Raw genomic sequence first — 19,523 nt, forward strand, 5'->3', positions numbered from 1 at the left:
TGGTCAGGAGCGCTCCACGGCTACCTTTAGTGTGGTTTGATAGGATTAGGGTTTGCGGTCTGCAGAGTTCCCACGTCTCAGAGCTCGTTCTATTATTTTGGGTTATTGTCAGATCACTGTATGTGCTCTGACCTCCATGTCCATTGTGATTCTGAATTGCCTTTCATAACAATAGTGACTCTGTGAAGCAACAGAGTTCGCTTCTACCGCCATATTGTGCCGCCGTTTGCCAGCAGCAGGTTCTTTTCCTGCACGGTGGACCCCGGGCTGCGAACGCACCAAATAACATCTCTATATTTACTCAGTGCGTTCCGCCAGCCCTAACATTGCTTCAATGAGGTTTTATTGTTATATGTATCTTTTACAAAATTATGCAAAAACATTTTTCATATTGTCTTTTTTAAAATCCAGAATTATTAATCTTTCACACTGGCCACTGGGATTATTTTACATTCCTTGTTCCTGTCCTTTTTTGGCAGTCTCCCTATTATCAGAGACAGGATTACAAAGAACGATAACACCTCACTAAACAGCTGATAAAACATGATCCACCAATCACGATAGGCGATATCATAGCTGATCCTGCTCCCCCTCCCTTAACAATGAACACAGCACACGCTCATTAGATGCATCCATATAAAAGAAAAGGTCAGCGTCTGTTTATTATTGCTGCTAATGTTAATGTGGTTGGAGTGGACAATGTGAAAATTTCAAAATGTTTGATTTATATTTTTGATTAAAAAAATTTCCAAAAATTGTTACAAAAATATATATTTAACACAAAAACCTGATATAAACAATAAGTCATTTTCTGATGAAATATTCCCGTTAATTCTATTTATTCAGTTTAGTTTTGTTATTGCAATATTTGGGAATAATTGCTAATTTAACTGAAACGGTCACGGATTTTGTGCCTGTTGAAGTGACAGTAACCATAACACATTATGTGCCACTGTATTTGTGTTTAGTAAAATTGAACTTCATGCGCTTTACAATAATTTCTCTGATGAGAATTGAAATTATCCAGCAGATTGTAGTAATTGTGACAAGAATGAAGGATGACAGGAAGACAATTTTTTTGGTTTTCTATTCTGTGCCTGCCTTGACATCCAAACCCTGCAGTCATGTCAATCTCATGGTGAAGTGAAAAGGTGTCTACAGTGAAATGCTCGACCTCCTCTGCATTATTTGCGTATGGGACTGCCCGAGAAAGCCGAAAACAGTGCTTGCTATTTCCAAAAGTCCCATAGATAATGAATGGAGTGCAATTTGAGCATGCGCACCCCCAACCCAATGAAAACAGAGCCCGGTTCCTGTGCTCTACCGATCATCTGTCAGGGTGGCTGGGAGTCCCAGAGATAAGACCCAGAGCTATCAGTATCCTATGGAGTTTAGATGACTTACATTAAATATGGTAACACATTCAGCAACAGTTCCTACAGTTTAATTGGTCTATCTATTGCATTTTCTTATGCGTTATGTTGGGTTTACATGTGTCGAATGTGGTCTTTAAAGAGGTTATTCGTGGCTTTTACATTGATGACCTATCCTTATGAGCCTATGGGTACATTTGACATAGTGACTAGTGATGAGCGAGTGTACTCGTTGCTTAGGTTTTCCCGAGCACGCTGGGGTGACCCTCGAGTATTTTTTATTGCTCGGAGATATAGTCTTCATCGCCTCATTTGCATGATTTACGGCTTCCAGATGCGCTGAACACATGTGGGAATTCCCTAACAAACAGGCATTCCTCACATGTATTCAGCTATCTGGAAGCCGTAAATCATGCAAATGGGGCGATGAAAACTATATCTCCGAGCAATAACAAATACTCGGAGGTCACCCAAGCGTATATGAGTAACCGAATTATATTACCTTCCCATAGTGGGATCCTAAATATATGATTATGCTACAGTAACCAGTAAATGAATGAGCTGCTGATTAGGCTAAATAAAATGAACTGTGGAACAGGAGCTTGTTTCTATTCCTCTGGGCACATGGTCGGTATGCAGGTACAGGCGGATCAGTTGTGCCCGTGGAGAAGGAAGCCCCAGGCACACTGCATCGATCTCAGATGCTGCTGTAATCATTCACACTTTTCTCCCCTTGTAGATTTTTTTTTCAAGCATGTGATGCTCGTTCAAACTCACCTGTGGCAAGTAACAGCTGTGGCTGTAGGAAATATGAAAGCCTGAAACCAGATAAAATAGGTAGAAGTTGACTCAATCTTGCATTGTGTGTCTCAGTGTGTGCTACACTAAGCAAGAAAAACAGAAAGAGGAGAAGAGAACAGTTTGAGGACTTGAGAACCAAAATAGTTTGAAGACCATTTTGATAAAGCACATCATTCTACTGTTTACCCAAACAGTAACGAAAAGAACACAGTACCTACAGTCAAATATGGTGGTTGTTCAAAGATGTTTTGAGGTTGCTTTGCTGCATTGGGTGCCCTGACTGTGTGCAAGGCATCATGAAATCTGTAGATTACCAAAAAATTTTGAGTCGCAATGTATTGCCCAGTGTCAGAAAGCTAGATTTGCATCTTGGGTCAGGGGTCTTCAAGCAGGACAATGACCACAAACCATATTTCAAACAAGCACCCATAATGGATGGATCCAAACACTGGAGAGTTTTGAAGTGGCCAGCAATGAGTCCAGATCTAAATCCTACACGTGATGGTTATAAGAACCAATGCAGTGAATTATTCCAACCAAATATTTTGTTGAGGGTGCCAATCTTGTCTAGTCCATTTTGGGGGTTCTGTGTGAAATTATGTCCAATTTGTATTTTTTTTCTCAGTTTTTTTTTGTGTTGTTAAAATACAAAGGAAATAAACATGTGTATAACAAAAAGTGTGTCATTGCAATACTTTTCTGGGATAATTCATTTTCTGGAACAATTTCAAGCGCGCCAACACTTTCAGCCATGACAGTATATAGTCGATTCAATTTTTATTTATTTAAAACATATGGAATGGACCTCTAGTATGACATGCACCACTGCTGAGTACAGGATGATTTTTTTTCATAAAGCTCTAAATAGTATTCTTCTTTACAGGCGTAGTACTGGTACTTAGATATACAGCTGGATATACAATACAGTACATCTTTAGACCCCTGTATATTACTGGTAAGATTAAAGTCTAAGATTTTTTCCTACAAAATGACGGTGAATGTGTTTACATAGGTGGATCCTAATGAGGGAAGGTCGGGGAAACAAACAACGGCTTCACAGGAGCCCCTCACTTGCAGTGTCTGCCCCTGTCTGGGCACCAAGCCTATTGTAGGTGATGACCATGCTCATATATGTAGGTATGTGGAGTTGGGATTCTCAAATATTAGTTTTTAAGAGGTTATTGACTGTATTTGTTAATGCTATGATGTCAGATGAGATGCCTGCCATATTGTATGCAGAATGCCAGCCTTTACTATGGAGTATAATGTAATGCTTTTGTCAGCAAATGCTTCAGGCAACATTTTCATTAATTCACATAACATAATAAAGAACAGAAGCTAATAAAATTATATACAGAATGGTGTGAAATGTGCTGGTAATGAAGGTCATATTTTAGGCTGTAAACCTATTAGCTATTCATTGTCTCAGTTACAAGCAGCTACAGAGCATTTCGCTCTTCTTTCATCTTATCCTTTGGAGCTCAAGAAAAAAAAAATATTGCTGACCCAACCTAAAAAAAAACCCCGTCACCATCAGCTGTTACTCATTTTGCCTGCCCTTGGTTATGCTGTTCCTCTTCTGTACTGTATGTGAACCCTTACTGTCCTTAATCACTCACCTGGCCATTGCTATAAGTCAACACTTTAGTGAATAATTTTCTTGTAGACCTCCTAATTCAGGCAATGAGAACCGGAGGAAAACTGAGTATAGCGGGTTAAGAACAAGGTACTTTATTAAATAATAACTCAATCAAATAACACACAATATACAAAAGTTAAAAACAAGGACAGGATGTATGGATGATCACCTGCACCATCAACCCCCCATATATGTCGGAAAATACTATAGGGCAATGCACTGACTCTCCAAAACATGGGCACATGTAACAACCAAGTGGTTCACCTACACATAAAAAATGTAGCGGAGCAGCGCTTACCACAATGGTCTAGAATGGGGTAACAAGGTTGGATGGGCTGAGGGTGCCGGAATGGATCTAGCACTTTTGTATATTGTGTGTTATTTGAGTGAGTTATTATTTAATAAAGTACCTTGTTCTTAACCCGCTATACTCAGTTTTCCTCCGGTTCTCATGTAGTTATGGAGTGGGTTTATCTGTGGCTCCCTGTTTAGGGGCACTGTTTAGCGTAATTTACGCATGACATATTTACTATGTGGGTCACTGGCATCCTGATGTTACTAATTCAGGCAATGAGCCTGGGGAGAATCACATTGCTCCCAAATCCTGATGACTCAAGCCAAAGACTATGTGAAAGTGGATTGTATAAATGGGTAGACATACCATTGGTGCAACCTGGAGAGCCAAACAGGGGCCCAAGAGAAAAGGCATCCCATTTCCACCTCAAAAGCTGTAAGCACCTTCTGCCATGGACACATTGTTGGGTGCAAAGGGTCCATGTATTGTCCTTCTGTCTGTGTCTACTCTTTGACGCTTGGTCCTATAAAAGTTTTTTGAGGATTGTTTCCTTAATATGTGTTTGTCTAGAGTACCGTAGCTTCAAGTATTTGTAAATGTATATTAAAAAATGGTATACAATCTAAGACTAGGGTCACACGAGTGTATATTCTCTCATCCGAAAGAATTGGGTCGATTATGCAAATTACACCGTAATCAGAGTGTGATCATACTTGTGATGCATTTCTCTCAGAGGTGGAGATGATGGAGAAAAAAAAATGTTGTACATCTTTTCCATTCTGTCAGTGCGTGGAAATCGGACTGGACTCAGATGTCATCCCAGTGCACTCCAATGTTTTCCACAAACACATTGACTTCCATGACCGAGCGTGATCCAAATATCATATCAAATTCGAGCACGCTGCAATTGTGTTTCTCTGGACCGGCTCTGTCTTAGGAAAAAAAAATTCTTACATGTGCATGGCCCCACAGAATAACATTGGTCCAAATGTGTTCCGATGTTTTGTCTTATTGCCCTCGGACCGATAATACGAGTCTGACTGAGCCCTAATGCAGATGACCTAATCAATTCGGGGCAAATCAAATTTGCATCGAATTTCAGAAAAATTGGACTCACTACTAGAACTCAAATTTTTTGCCATTTGATTCACTGAAAATAATTACTGATTGACATTTTGCTTGATTCTTTTTAGGGCCTGACAGGGATTAAAAGGAAATCCATTATACTCACCTCACCCTACACCTGTCCTGGCACCTCAGATCCAGTCTGGTCCTCCACTGACTCACTTCATAATACGAGTTGTGAGCTCCTGACAAGCTTCATGGTCTAAGAAGCCGTAAGGAACCTGTTAGCTAATCACTATAATGAACATGGACATCACATACCTATGGTAAGCCACAGTGTCACTGTTCATCAATCATCGATAGAATGATGGCAATGTTCTTCTAGGACTTCTAGGTCCTACTACGATATAGTAATGTGCTAGAAGGGGTGCCCTGCTCTGAAAACCTTGGATAAGTAGATCAATCATGATTATTCATCATATGTCAGCATATTTCACACAATTTATACGAGACGTGGAAACCGTGGAATGACCGATTTTACTCCTGAGTATTAAAGGTGCAAAATAGTTCTAAGATTCATTCAATCTACATTGTGTATAATGAGGAAAGGCGGCGGAGCGTAGCTGGGGGAAATACGCTGTTTTCATCTTCCTGATGTCTTCGGAAACTTCCAAGTTGTAGTCTCAGATTAGTACATGAAGTAAATATACAGATAATGTCAGCCATAAAAATATCAAATAAATTGCCTAAAGGATTCTAAATTGAAGCAGACAGTGTTCTGGACTATAGGGAAATTAGGGAGGTTGTTATAGATGCCAAGAATTGTATATGGATGTCTAAAACATTAACGTTGTGCCCCCCTTATTCTACGCCAATGTCACAGGGGACGCCTGGGCTGGATCAGTTCATCCTGACTTTAAACTTGTGCTTTTCATACCTTGCTGTATCTACATTGGGAAAGCCATGCTTCTCAGTCCATCCATAATTGTAGACACCTCCTTTATTTGCTGTTTAGGCCTCCTTCAGATGTTCATTTCTATTTATTGTACTAGAAAAAAATTAACCCAATTTTTATAAATGTTTGGCCCTTGTGTCCATTTTTTACCATTACTGTGTCATCCATTTTTTTTCATATAGGTGAAAATAAACATATACATTTTCCAAACTTCTTAGTAGATTCACACAACTGTACAAAAGTTTGGGTCAGTCCCATTCACAAATTGTGGTCGATTACAGGAGCTGCCTGTTTGGGACCTGCACTAGAATGGTCCATAAAATGGACCAGACTAAAGCATGGTGCAATATTTCTTCACCCCAACCATAGGTCTAAAATATTGCTCATGTCTGTGTACTGGCACACAGGTTATTTTTGGGTCAGAGTGATGCCGATTCAGCACACAGACTATACGCTTTTGTGAACGCGCCATTAAAAATTAAAAAACAGACTTTGGGTAAACGAGCTTGATCTTCACTTCGGATAAAAAATTAACAAATCTCCATTTTTTTTTTTTTACTTTTTCATTTTTTATAACAATAAAAAAAAAAGACATACATGTGACTATGCCCATAGACTATAATGGTTGTGTGTTCTATGAAAAACCTAGATCGCCAATTTCTGAATGAAGCCTTACAAATAGGATAAACTTATAGAGAGTATGAAATAGTCAGGTCTTTGTGGACATACCCGACTGGAAGACACCACATCTTGATAGAAAAAAAATGTAAATTTACATCTAACTTTATACACTATTTTTTTTTATAAAAGATGAGAAAATAACTTTTACTAATATACAGTATACTACTAAGGGTTGGTGCTCATTGTTAAATTGGGCTTACCAGAGACAATAATTGTACGGGTCCACCTTTCCATTTTCCATGTAGATATCCTCTTAATTGCATCATAATCTGCGTTCTTCCCATTAGACACACAGGACTATAGCAGGGTAAGAGTCAGAACCCTAGTCCATGCCCTCATCATCTCTCGCCTTGACTACTGCAACCTCCTGCTCTGTGGCCTCCCCTCGAACACTCTCGCACCCCTCCAATCTATTCTAAACTCTGCTGCCCGACTAATCCACCTGTCCCCCCGCTATTCCCCAGCTTCTCCCTTCTGTCAATCCCTTCACTGGCTCCCCATTACCCAGAGACTCCAGCACAAAACCCTAACCATGACATACAAAGCCATCCGCAACCTGTCTCCTCCATACATCTGTGACCTCGTCTCCCGGTACTTTCCTGCACGCAACCTCCGATCCTCACAAGATCTCCTTCTCTGCTCCCCTCTTATCTCCTCTTCCCACAATCGCATACAAGATTTCTCTTGTGCATCACCCCTACTCTGGAACTCTCTACCACAACATATCAGACTCTCACCTACCATCGAAACCTTCAAAAAGAACCTGAAGACCTACCTCTTCCGACAAGCCTACAACCTGCAGTAACCACCGATCGACCAAACCACTGCACGACCAGCTCTACCCTCGCCTACTGTATCCTCACCCATCCCTTGTAGATTGTGAGCCCTCACGGGCAGGGTCCTCACTCCTCCTGTACCAGTTATGACTTGTATTGTTTAAGATTATTGTACTTGTTTTATTATGTATACCCCTCCTTACATGTAATGCGCCATGGAATAAATGGAGCTACAACAATAAATAATAATAATAATAATAGATACCTCTGGCTCCTCCTGGGAGTGGAGATATTAAAATCTGACATGTCGAGTCTTGCTTTCTCCTAATAAGACATAAGGGTTAAGTATTCTCATTTAGTTTCGATGTCATTACAACCTCTGTTTTTCTTTTTTTTAAATGTAAATATTTCAGATTTTGAAAAGACAGATGGCTTGGAAAACCTAATACACCAGCATGGGAACAAGACATTGTCGTGATGGATTATATGTAAACATGTCTATATGTATGACTGTAAATATCTGTTCATCCAGAATTTTCTGTAATTTGTCCCTCAAATCATTTTACTTGAACCGGTCTTTAGTAACTATCCCCTCAGTAACCAGAGCCTGGCTGAAGACTGACAGATGCCAACACCATGCTTCGGTTGGTGCATCACATGTAGGACTTGTTGCTTTTTAATTAAATATTGCAATAAGAAATTTGATTTTACTGAAGCTTTCTGTCACTGGTATACCGCGACAGAGAGGAGCAGGAAGACCGCAGCATCTGATTTCTCCTGCACTGTTTAGAAGCACTTAACCTTCATGTTAAAACGGTGCAGGTTTCTTTTAGCAGTGCAGGGGTTAATCTGCTCTGTTGAGGGCTCCTGGAAGCTTTCCTGCCTTAAGGCTCCCAGCTGTTCACTGCTAGCCACTCCCATCTCCTATATAATCTGGGCCCTGGCTAGCACTCATTGCCAGAGCAAGCTTATGCTGCATGGTTGGAGATTGTTGTTGTTTGAGAAGGCGTTTGGTGGATTTATCTGAGACTGTTGCTAGGTTTTGGGTGTGTGATAATTTCCCTCTTTTTCCTACTTTGGTTTTACCCCATCCTCCACTCTCCAGTGGTTACCTCTGTTGTTTGTGTGAGTATATTTGTATAATTGGTATTTTTCTTTATCCCTGTTTGCAATAACTTGTTAGTCTGGTTGGTGTAGTACGGTACACTACTACTCTCCTCTTCCCTGGGTGGGGGAAGGGTACAGACTGAGGGCGGATTAAGGAGCTAAGGCAAGGTTATTGGCCCCGGCATTTCATCTTCAGAAATAATCTGGGGAAAAGGGTGAGCTAGGGCACCCCTAGCGTTAGGGACAGGGAAGGAGCCCCTGGTCCTGGGACACCCTACAGCAGAGTCGTGACACTTCCCCTGAATAATCATGTATAGCCAAAGTAATGGCTGCTTTATCTGTAATGTAGACATCTAAAGAAAAACTGTATGTAAATATGCCCAGATGTATCATTAGCTACAATGAATTTAACATCCTGGATAACATTTCCCCCGTCCTCCTCACTTTAATATCGGTTGTTCAGATTCTTTTATAGCTGCTCCAGTTTTGATGGCCCACGTCATCCGTGGACTACTTTCTGTCCTATAAATGTCTTACCTCACGGGGGATTAAAGATCACACCACTGAAAGGCTCAGATTAATTTTGAATATTAATGTTAGAAAGACTTTGTTTCCGCTTCTTAAAATTTTGCTAAGTCCTTTGACATAGTTGCCAACTTTTCAAAAGAAATTCCAAGGTCTCTTTTGGAGCATGAAAACACATTACATGATTTGTATTCTAAGACGACGCGACTATAAAACAAGATTGCAACGTGTAGAATAGAATTCCACAATAGGCAATAGGGAAGATTTTGTAATTTTACAAAATAAAATGAACCCACCCATCCTAGGACATGAGATTTCATGTTTATCTAGAGGCATACAACATGCAAAATTACATACAACATACGTTTCTTCCCTCCAATGCCAAAGTAGGTAAAGAAATGCATGGAAGTTGGACTTCTTTATTCATAGGGTGCGGAAACAACAGTGATATCCACTAGCACCATTATCCAGTTGTAAATTCAAATGTACAGTGACTTGTGAAAGTATTCACCCCCCTTGGCATTTTCATTAAGCAAAATATATGAAAGGCACCAAAAAACATTAAAAGAACCCTATCAATGACAGAGCTATAGAGGATAAGGAATCAGGTGCAACAAAAATCACAAATGCAAATACACAGGTACAGCATAGCTAGAGCCTGATAGTAGAACATGTATATTAACTAAAGTGACAGTGCATCAAATCTATGCCAGAAAAATAGTTAGTGAGACCCATGTCAGCATAAGTACAATAGATAAGATATCCCATATACTATCATTATTATTACACATGCTAGTGCTGATCACGGCAACATTAGAATCACAGCCCCCTGACGATGTCCATGCGAAACGCGCGTTGGGGCTGCACGTGCGATCCGCAGGACAGTCATGAGTAAGATCATTAGCCTTATGTGATTCTAATTTTATAATGCTGTAGATAAGCCCCCGATCTAACCTGAAAGATAATAAAAATAAGTTTTATTATACTCACCTGGGGGCGGTCCGGTCCGATAGGTGTCGTAGGGCCGGGTCTAGCACCTCCCATCTTCTTATGATCACCGCCCTACTGTTGCTTCATCGCTCCCCGACATCGCGCTCCTGCTCAGGCGTACTGATCTGTCCTGTTGAGGGCAGAGCAAAGTACTGCAGTGCGCAGGCGCTGGGCCTCCCTGACCTTTCCCGGCGCACTGCAGTACTGTTTTTTTATTGATTGGTTTGACAGAATTGCAAATTGAGAGATAAAGTCTAACACATGATCAGGACTAATTTTTTTTGTAGAATTTCACTTTACTAATGCAAAACATATCAGCTCAGTTTATAGGTGGTTAATATGGGAATCTAACGTAGAGGAGATTACGCCAAGATTACTAATTATATTTTAGATGTCTGAATGAGTAAATTTGAAATTGTACTCTTGCATCTCATCGCCCTATACTTATATACATCTGAGTTGATTAGCTAAGCTATTTGTCCTATAGACCATTATATCCTTTAGCTAGACGCTTTATCGTCTGCAATTTATGACATTAAGCTCTAGGGAAATAAACAAACTGATGAAAATCCACATTTTAATCACATAGGGGGGAATGACAGGCAGAATTTATAAAGACAAATCTCTCAAGTGGATAAATCTCTACAGATACAATCTTATCCTGAATTTTATTTCATTTCTTTCTGTCTTATTGGGGATTCTTCCCCATGTGTTCGTGCTCAATGCACAGGAAGTACTGGAAAAGAAATACCACAATTGATGTTTGTTTGTCACCTCCCTACCCCCAAAAAAGAAAGTAATAAAAAAACTATTAAAAAATAATGTGCATGCCAAAATCCTTTCAAGAAAAAATACAACTCATCACGCAAAACGATTTGTAGATCTTGGAGGAGGCGGCTCTGAATAGAGCTGGAGTGACCAAGGCTTCCGATCTGCTGCCTAATTTGCATATAAATTCAAACACTGATTTTTCATTTATGGAAGAACAGACTGGTCATATAAAAGTATTGCTGGACCTGTCTTTGAAAGAGCTACATGCGCATCCTGTGAGTCACTTCTCACAGACAAGCCGTGAGTCGGTCCGAGGTCAATAGCCAGGAGGGTACGTCATAAAAAGAGGGAAGAGTCAAAGGTGTAGTCAGGTAACGGTCTGTGTTCAAAATACCAGGAGGATAGTGGATCAGAAAAAAAGGGGCAATACAAATGGATGGTGGATGGTCAGAACGAGGTTCGAGGTCAGGCTGTGATAGATCAATCCACACAGAGCTGAAGCTATGGCTGACAACTATCTGGGACTGCCAGTTCAGTTAGTTGAGCAATGAAGGAACAGGGAGCATCTGGCAAGACCTCAGCACCTCTCAGACTCAGATTGGGCTGTCAATAAAAACACAGATCGCTTAGAACACCCCTGCGGCAGACTTGACAACTGAGCCATTAATCATTGCACAGACACACTGTGGGGTGAAATCGTTGCACACATAAATAGTTTTGGAGGTTAAACCCTGCTGAGAGATTCCCTTTAAATACAGTACTTTAAATACAGTATATACTGTAGATCGTATGCAGTTTGCTCTGAAGCTCCTCCTAGTGGTATCTAAAAGCAGACAGAATTTTTTTGCTTAACTTTTCTATATGTCTATACAGTATTTCTATGCAAGGTATCTGAACTCTGTACCCTATAAATGTACGTCAATGTGTGTGTGCATATATATATATATATATATATATATATATATTTATTAACAGCCAGAAGTTTGGACCTGACTAGTTAGTACTAAGGGTAGACATTCATTTTATGTGTCAAATGATGGTAATTCTCACAATTATTAAGTAAGTAGATTGCATTTGATGTTTTCTTAGTGGTGACATTCACCTTGAGCGATAACCGTCAAGGATGTGTTTTCATGAAAGTCATCAAAATTCTGCTCTGTTATTAAAACCTGTTTTCTCCAATTCCTCTCCCTGCTACAACATCACACATTCTAAAAATGTAAAAAATGATGCCATAAAATTGACTAACAATATACTTTACTCAGCCGCATCTTCCTGCTAAGACATTAAATACCTAATCCTTTTAATTGGAGACTGTAATTGATTTTTACATCAGTAAGTTAAAAAAATAATGATATGACCAAAGTCAGTGTTGACAATACATAGAGTTTCCTCTTTATGCAAAGGTAGCATAACTTTGATAATTAGCAAAAAAAGGTAAAAACCTTAGTAGTAATTAAATGATGGCAATTATGTACAAGTAATGGCCTTCTCACCACAGCAATGCAATGGGTCTAACCTATTAAACATCTACTGATAAAAGCTTTTATACCTTATAATTAGTAAAGTCCTAAGACTTGACAGTCATTATAAGCCTCCAGAAACTGTAAAAGAAAACCATATACATTTAAGTAATTTTTCAGAACAAGCTGTCTTGGGTATGTAAATGAGAATTATCACTATTTGTGGCCATTACATTACTTGTATCCTATGTTTTCATCCGTTTTTCCTTGTACGTGAACTATCTCTATGAGTTGCTGCAATATCCCTGGCGGACGAAGCAGGGAGCAGCTGGGTCAGGAGTTGAAGAGGAGAATGATAACTGCAGGGAAAAGAGAATTCCTGTTCTTACGCAGAGCAGAGCAAAGAGAAAAATTTACTTGGTAGAAAAGCAAAATCAGCAATTGTAAGTACACAGTACTATATGATATCATCATTGCAATATATTAAGAGGACTGAAACTTTTATTGGAGGAGTGCTTCTTTAACTTGAGAGCTGTATGGAGGGACTGGTTGCTGCAATCTCTGACAAACAGCACGGTACACATGAAGGGATTCTTGTTCTTCATACTTTTTTTAGCACACAGAGACACGCTGAGCTAACATTGAGTATATTACACAGCAAGGCTGGACTATCTCAATTTAAATCAGCTCTGAGATGAGGTGAAAGACTAGTCAGAAAGCTGAGCACAATCTCTTTGTGTCTACGTCTGCTTGTTTTCTCTTCCTGCTCATTACACCTCCTTCCCCTTCCTATCTCCTTTCTTCTCAACTTTTTTATGGCCAAAGACCATACATATCCAGAGAGAGGTGAACTTTTATGCTACCATAAATCAGCTAAGAAGAGCTCAGTAAAGACAGTTACAAACTCTTTGTTAGAACAAGCAGATTGGCTGATTCTCAGTTAAAAGGTTTATTCCCAAAATATAAGTTGTCCCCTACTCAGTGGGTAGGGAATAACTAATGAGTTCTTGTATTCAAACTGCTGGGACAATAAGATGTCCCAAGAACTGGACTCTTCAGCTCCACCTTGAATAGACTGGAGGTGCGCATGCTCAATCTTTGTTCATTCATTGTCTAAGGTACTGACAGAAAAAGACAAGCAATTTTTTTGGCAGTCCTAATGACAATGATTGGAGCAGATGCTGAACATAACCACCTTCTTCATTCCAGAAGGGGCATCATTGTTAGGATCACTGGGAGTCCAAGTGGTTAAACCTTCAGTGATCAGCAGGTTATCCAGTATCTAGCACATAGGGGATGAAAAGTGTTTTTTGGGGAATAAACCTTTAACTCATTCTGCATCTAGCATCAAAGTGGGTATGCAAGGCAAAACATAAACAAAGTTCAACTGTAAAAATGATAAAATAATAAACAAGCATTTAAGTATAATAAAAATGGACCATGAAGGTGGCGATATCCTTTACGTTCACTTAGTCTCTGCTTGGCTCTCCACAATCAGGAAGGTTTTCACGACTTTTTTTTTCTTTTTGGGGGGAGGGGGATATGCTGGTGCTATACAGAATATACATAGGTAATTCAGGACACTGCATTTCCATCTGCGGTAAGTTCTTTATCCCACATGATATCGTTCTTCGTACATCTCATTTTCATACTCTGCTATTCAAGATCTCAAAGTGACCGGGTGCACACGGCTGACTTCATTATTTTCTTATCTGTAACATGCAATGAGTTGTCCTCCATTCTACAGGGATCAACCTTCAGATGCCCGAAGAACCTGGGAATGTGCAGTGTATTTGTGCAGCTTAAATAGAGGTAGGGTCATCGAGAGGGTCGATAACCATCTGCCGGGGACCTGAGACGCAAATGGAAAGGCACTGTAATCTTTTTTTGCACGAGATATTATTATTTTTATATAGCGTTGGTAATAAACAATGATTTACTGCAAATTAAAGTGCCAAGCTCTTTGCTAACTGTGTCCGATTTGAAGGCAAATCTTTATCCATCTCTATGTAATCATTGCTCTCAAATTATTGCAATTCTGCATGCAACATGCTCCAATCATTCAAACAACGAAAAATGAAACCCAGAGTTTCCCCAATGGCTCATTCATTCTTTTATTGTCACAACACACCTAGTCCCAACCAAAATGCCGCTTTTATAATGCCAGGTATGTTATATTTCTAGCCACAGTGATACTATCACCACTGTTAATTACAACAGTCACAATGCTTCTGGTATCATCCACAGTGCATCTATATCAATGAGAGACACCTCACCCTCATCCCGCAATGCCCTGGTGTCAGCCGCTTCAGACTCTCATCTTCTATATCATCATTGATTGTTAGAGTTGGAAGGGACCTCCGTGGTCATCGTGTCCAACTCCCTACACAATGCAGGATTCACTAAACCATCTCCGACAGATGTCTGTCCAGCCTCTGTGTGAAGACTTCCATTGAAGGGAACTCACCAACTTTCATGGCAGCCTGTTCCACTCATTGATCACCCTCACTGTCAAAAAGTTTTTTTTATAATGTCTAATCTGTATCATCTCCCTCTCAGTTTCATCCCATTGCTTCTCGTGTTTCCATGTGCAAATGAGAATAATGATGAACCCTCTACATCGTGACAGCCCTTCAGAAGATATTTGTGGACAGCTTAGCTCCTCTTAACCTTCTTTTTTGAAAGCTAAACATTCCCATTCCTTTAATCGTTCCTCATGGGACAGTTTGCAGTTCGTTCGCCATCCTGGTAGCTTTTCTCTGAACTTGCTCCTGTTTTTCGATGTGTTTTTTAAAATGTGAAAAAAATTGTGGTAGATCAGCTCATCAATTGGTTGGGCATACTAGAAGTGGAGTTGTCAGAAGCCACGCATGGACCCAGTCAGAGCAGCTGCACATGTACAAAAATAAAGGGAGAAACGATCCAGCGGAAATAGAGGCTTTCTTTTAAAAAAATGCAGACAATGTAGTACAAAATATTGTTAACAAGACCTACTAGTTTCGACAGTCTGTCTTAGGCTACTTTCACACTGGCGTTGTTTTGAATACGTCGCAATGCGTTGTTTAGGGGAAAAAACGCATCCTGCAAAGTTGCAGGATGCGTTTTTGCCCCATAGAATAACATTACCGACGCATTGCGACGTATTGACACACGGACACACGTTGCAACCGTCGTGCGACGGTTGCGCCATGTTGTGGCGGACCGCCGCGAGCAAAAAACGTTAAATGTAACGTTTTTTGCTGCCAACGGACCGCTTTTTCCAACCGCGCATGAGCGGCTGGAACTCCGCCCCCACCTCCCCGCACCTCACAATGTGGCAGCGGATGCGCCGGAGAAATGCATCCGCTGCACTCGTTGTGCGGCGCATCAAACGCTAGCATCAGAATCTCGGCCCGACTCCGATGCTAGTGTGAAAGTAGCCTTAGGACGGGGTCACATTTGTGAGTGCAATGCACGAGTCTCTTGCATCAATACACGGCACTGCTGGCGACACTCGGGAATGGAGTGTGCGGCTGCATAGAAATACATGTAGTTGCACGCTCTGGTCCAGAGTGCTGGGTATTGAGGCGCGAGTTTCTCGTATTGCACTCGCAAGTGTGACCCCGGCCTTACTCATGGTTTGTGACAACCCACATGAACGCAATATCGCCCTGAATTCTGAATATATCATATTCATATGTGATATGCTTAGACTAGAATATGCATAGAATGCTTGAAGGATGTTCAGTAAGATAATGGCCATATTGTATATCTAGGAGATTCCTTGAGGAAAATATGACTGACCGCAAAAAATAGCCTAAAACTGGATTAAAATCCAGCAATATGCTTGGTTGAATTAGGGCCTATGGTGCACTGCATGTAATATGTAATATATGAGTTTATTATTGTGTATTAAAACTTGAGTTTTATGGTAAATCCCCTTTTCAGTAAGTCATCACATCCTAAAAAACACAATGTCCTTTCCCCCGCCATGCCAATCTGTCTGAATCAATGTTGGACAGAAGGTTGATAGTAGGAAGTGTGACATCTTGGGATGTGGTCAGTAATTTGGCATTTGTTACTTTTTTTTTTATTATTATTATTATGCATTTTTATAGCGCCATTTATTCCATGGCGCTTTACATGTGAATACGGGGCAGATATAGACAAATACATTAAACATGAGCAGATAACAAGGCACACGAATACATAAGGAGGGAGGACCCTGCCCGCGAGGGCTCACAGTCTGCAGGGGGTGGGTGAGGATACATTAGGAGAGGGAAGAGCTGGCTGTGCGGCTGTTCAGTAGGTTGAGGATCACTGCAGGCTGTAGGCTTGTCGGAAGAGATGAGTCTTCAGGTTCTTTTTGAAGGTTTCTATGGTAGGCGCGAGTCTGATGTGTTGGGGTAGAGAGTTCCAGAGTATGGGGGAAGCACGGGAGAAGTCTTGGATGCGGTTATGGGAAGAAGAGATGAGAGGGGAGTAGAGAAGGAGGTCTTGGGAGGATCGGAGGTTACGTGTAGGTAGGTACCGGGAGACCATGTCACAGATGTATGGAGGAGACAGGTTGTGGATGGCTTTGTATGTCAGTGTGAGGGTTTTGAACTGGAGTCTCTGGGCGATAGGAAGCCAGTGAAGGGCTTGACACAGGGGAGAGGCTGGGGAATAGCGGGGGGACAGGTGGATTAGTCGGGCAGCAGAGTGTAGGATGGATTGGAGTGGTGCCAGAGTGCTAGAGGGGAGTCCAGAGAGTAGGAGGTTGCAGTAGTCGAGGCGGGAGATGATAAGGGCATGCACTAGCGTTTTCGCAGTGTTGCGGTCAAGGAAAGCACGGATCCGGGAAATATTTTTGAGTTTGAGACGACAGGAGGAGGCAAGGGCTTGGATATGTGGCTTGAAAGAGAGGGCAGAGTCGAGGATCACCCCGAGGCACCGGGCGTGTGGGACTGGGGATAGTGAGCAGCCATTGACATTGATGGATAGGTCTGGTGGAGGGGTAGAGTGAGATGGGGGAAAGATGATGTATTTAGGGGTATAGCTGGGTATGTAAATAGCCAAAACCTATACTTATTGGCCTAATAATATTACCGTTGCACGGCTTGTTTAATTCCAGTGTAAACATGATATATACAATATTTTAATTAACTCATCACTTCGGCATTGCTAGTGAAATCTGCAACGCAGAACAGATGTCAATCATCAATAATACCTTCATCTGATTTGGGACAGAAACGATAACACAGGCTTTTAAAATAGAAAGAAGCTAAATATAATAATTTCCTACTTTTTCTGCTTAGCTGGTTCAGTTTTGGGATGCATGTCATGAATTCATTGGCTGATCATATTCATAATCTCTGTTTGGAATCCCTCAGCGATAGACGGTAGTGGAAACAACAAGTCAGCAATACTTATCCCGTCATTTGCAAAGGTATTACACAAAACTATATACTGTAGAATAAGAAAAAGCAACTTTATTTCAAAGACTGTGGCAGTCAGCTGCTTGTGTCTTCACCCTTAGGCAGGGTTCCGTTTGTCTTTTCCGCTTTAGGAACATACAAACGGAATTAATTCCCAGATCTGATAACATACCATATTTTTCGGACCATAAGACGCACTTTTTTTCCTCCAAATTTGGGAGGAAAGTGTGGGTGCGTCTTATGGTACGGATGTAGCATGTGGGGAGGGGGGCAGCAGTGAGTGGGATCGCACTGTTATGCCACTTCAGGATGTGCCCGCTGCCCAGAATCAGCGCTGGGGAAACCATGTGGTCCAGATGATTAAGTTCAGTGAATATTCATTAGCGGCTCCCCGCCCACCTATCAGCTGAGAGGTGAGCCGGGAGCAGCAAATGAATACTGCACTTAAGCAGGGACACACATGGCTTCTCCAGCGCTGATTCCTGCAGCAGCTGGGGAGGTCTGTGTGTCCGGGGGAGAGGAGGCAGCAGCAGCAGGGGCCAGAGGAGAGAGGAGATCGCTGCATACCTGCCTGCCATGCCTGGGCTGGATGCCAAGTGCTGTGCACAAACAGGACCTGTTTGATGTCAGGAGTGGGCGGTCTGGAGCATCACATGGCAGCACAGAGCCCTCCCTCTTCTTGACATCATCACAGGTCCTTCAGGCTCTCCACTAGAATCTGCAGCTTCCTCATAACCTGTGCTGTCGAAAGGAAACGAGGGAGGGCTCTGTGTGCAGTCATGGGATGCTTTTACCTCACCACAGTGTGGCTGGCTGCCACATTTAAGAGGTTAGTCTTTACAAAACACAATAAAGCACTCTGCCACTCCTTTGGTGAACTATAACTCCCAGCATGTCATAGGATCTGAAGTAGTTATAGTTCTCCCATGGGATTTTAAAGCAGCACTCCAGTGTTATTTTGCAGTGCTGGAGTGGTGCTTTAAATATAAGCCCTGTGCCCCCATTCTTGTACTCACCCTCCAGCATCTTCATATAGTACTGTACAGACACCACACTGGTCCCGCAGCTTCCAACATAATAACATACTATTGTATATAATAACACCACTTATAATAGTATGTTATTTATGTTATTAAATATTTTACCACTTTTTTTGCTTCAAATATTTTTTTTCCCTATTTTCCACCTCTAAAACCTGGGTGCGTCTTATAGTCCGGTGCGTCTTAAAGTCCGAAAAATACGGTAAGTGAAGATACTGAAGGCAGCAAGTGTTAGGACTGGCGGAACGCACCAAGTACAAGATGAAATGGAACTAGATGCGTTCGCAGTCCGAGGTCCACCGTGCAGGTAAAAACCCTGCTGCTAGTAAGACGGACTATATGGCGGTACTACAAGTATACACGCACGGGTTAACTACACCCTGCGTGAAGGAAGCGATCCTGTTGCGTCACAGGACCGCGGTACCGCACATAGAGTGCGAGCAAGTAGTCAGCGAACTCAACCCCAACTAGGATTGAAGTCCGATTAGACACTTGCTGGCACAACACCGCAACTGGGTGTGTAAGGAAACTAAATAAGAATATAAAGGCACAAGAGTGCGTGCGGTGCCGCACAGACGGATGCCACTAACCACCCAGGCTTGGGTCAGGAAAGCGCAGAGCAAGCGCACGGCGCCGTACAGGCGGA

At 41.5% G+C, this 19,523-nt stretch overlaps 1 protein-coding gene across 1 annotated transcript in view; it reads right to left on the bottom strand.

Moving 5' to 3' along the window:
* Nucleotides 1-6,102: 6,102 nt before the first annotated feature.
* Nucleotides 6,103-19,523, bottom strand: part of LDAF1 (lipid droplet assembly factor 1) — a 125,918-nt gene continuing 112,497 nt past the window's right edge. Inside the window, exons 5-6 of the mRNA XM_069734191.1 lie at nucleotides 7,851-7,909; nucleotides 6,103-6,221 (exon numbers count right to left, since the gene is read on the bottom strand). Coding sequence (XP_069590292.1) covers nucleotides 6,214-6,221; nucleotides 7,851-7,909 — 67 coding nt within the window. The 3' untranslated portion in view covers nucleotides 6,103-6,213. The remainder of the gene's footprint in view (nucleotides 6,222-7,850; nucleotides 7,910-19,523) is intronic.

This window comes from Ranitomeya imitator, chromosome 7, assembly GCF_032444005.1.
Source record: "Ranitomeya imitator isolate aRanImi1 chromosome 7, aRanImi1.pri, whole genome shotgun sequence".
Taxonomy (NCBI): domain Eukaryota; kingdom Metazoa; phylum Chordata; class Amphibia; order Anura; family Dendrobatidae; genus Ranitomeya; species Ranitomeya imitator.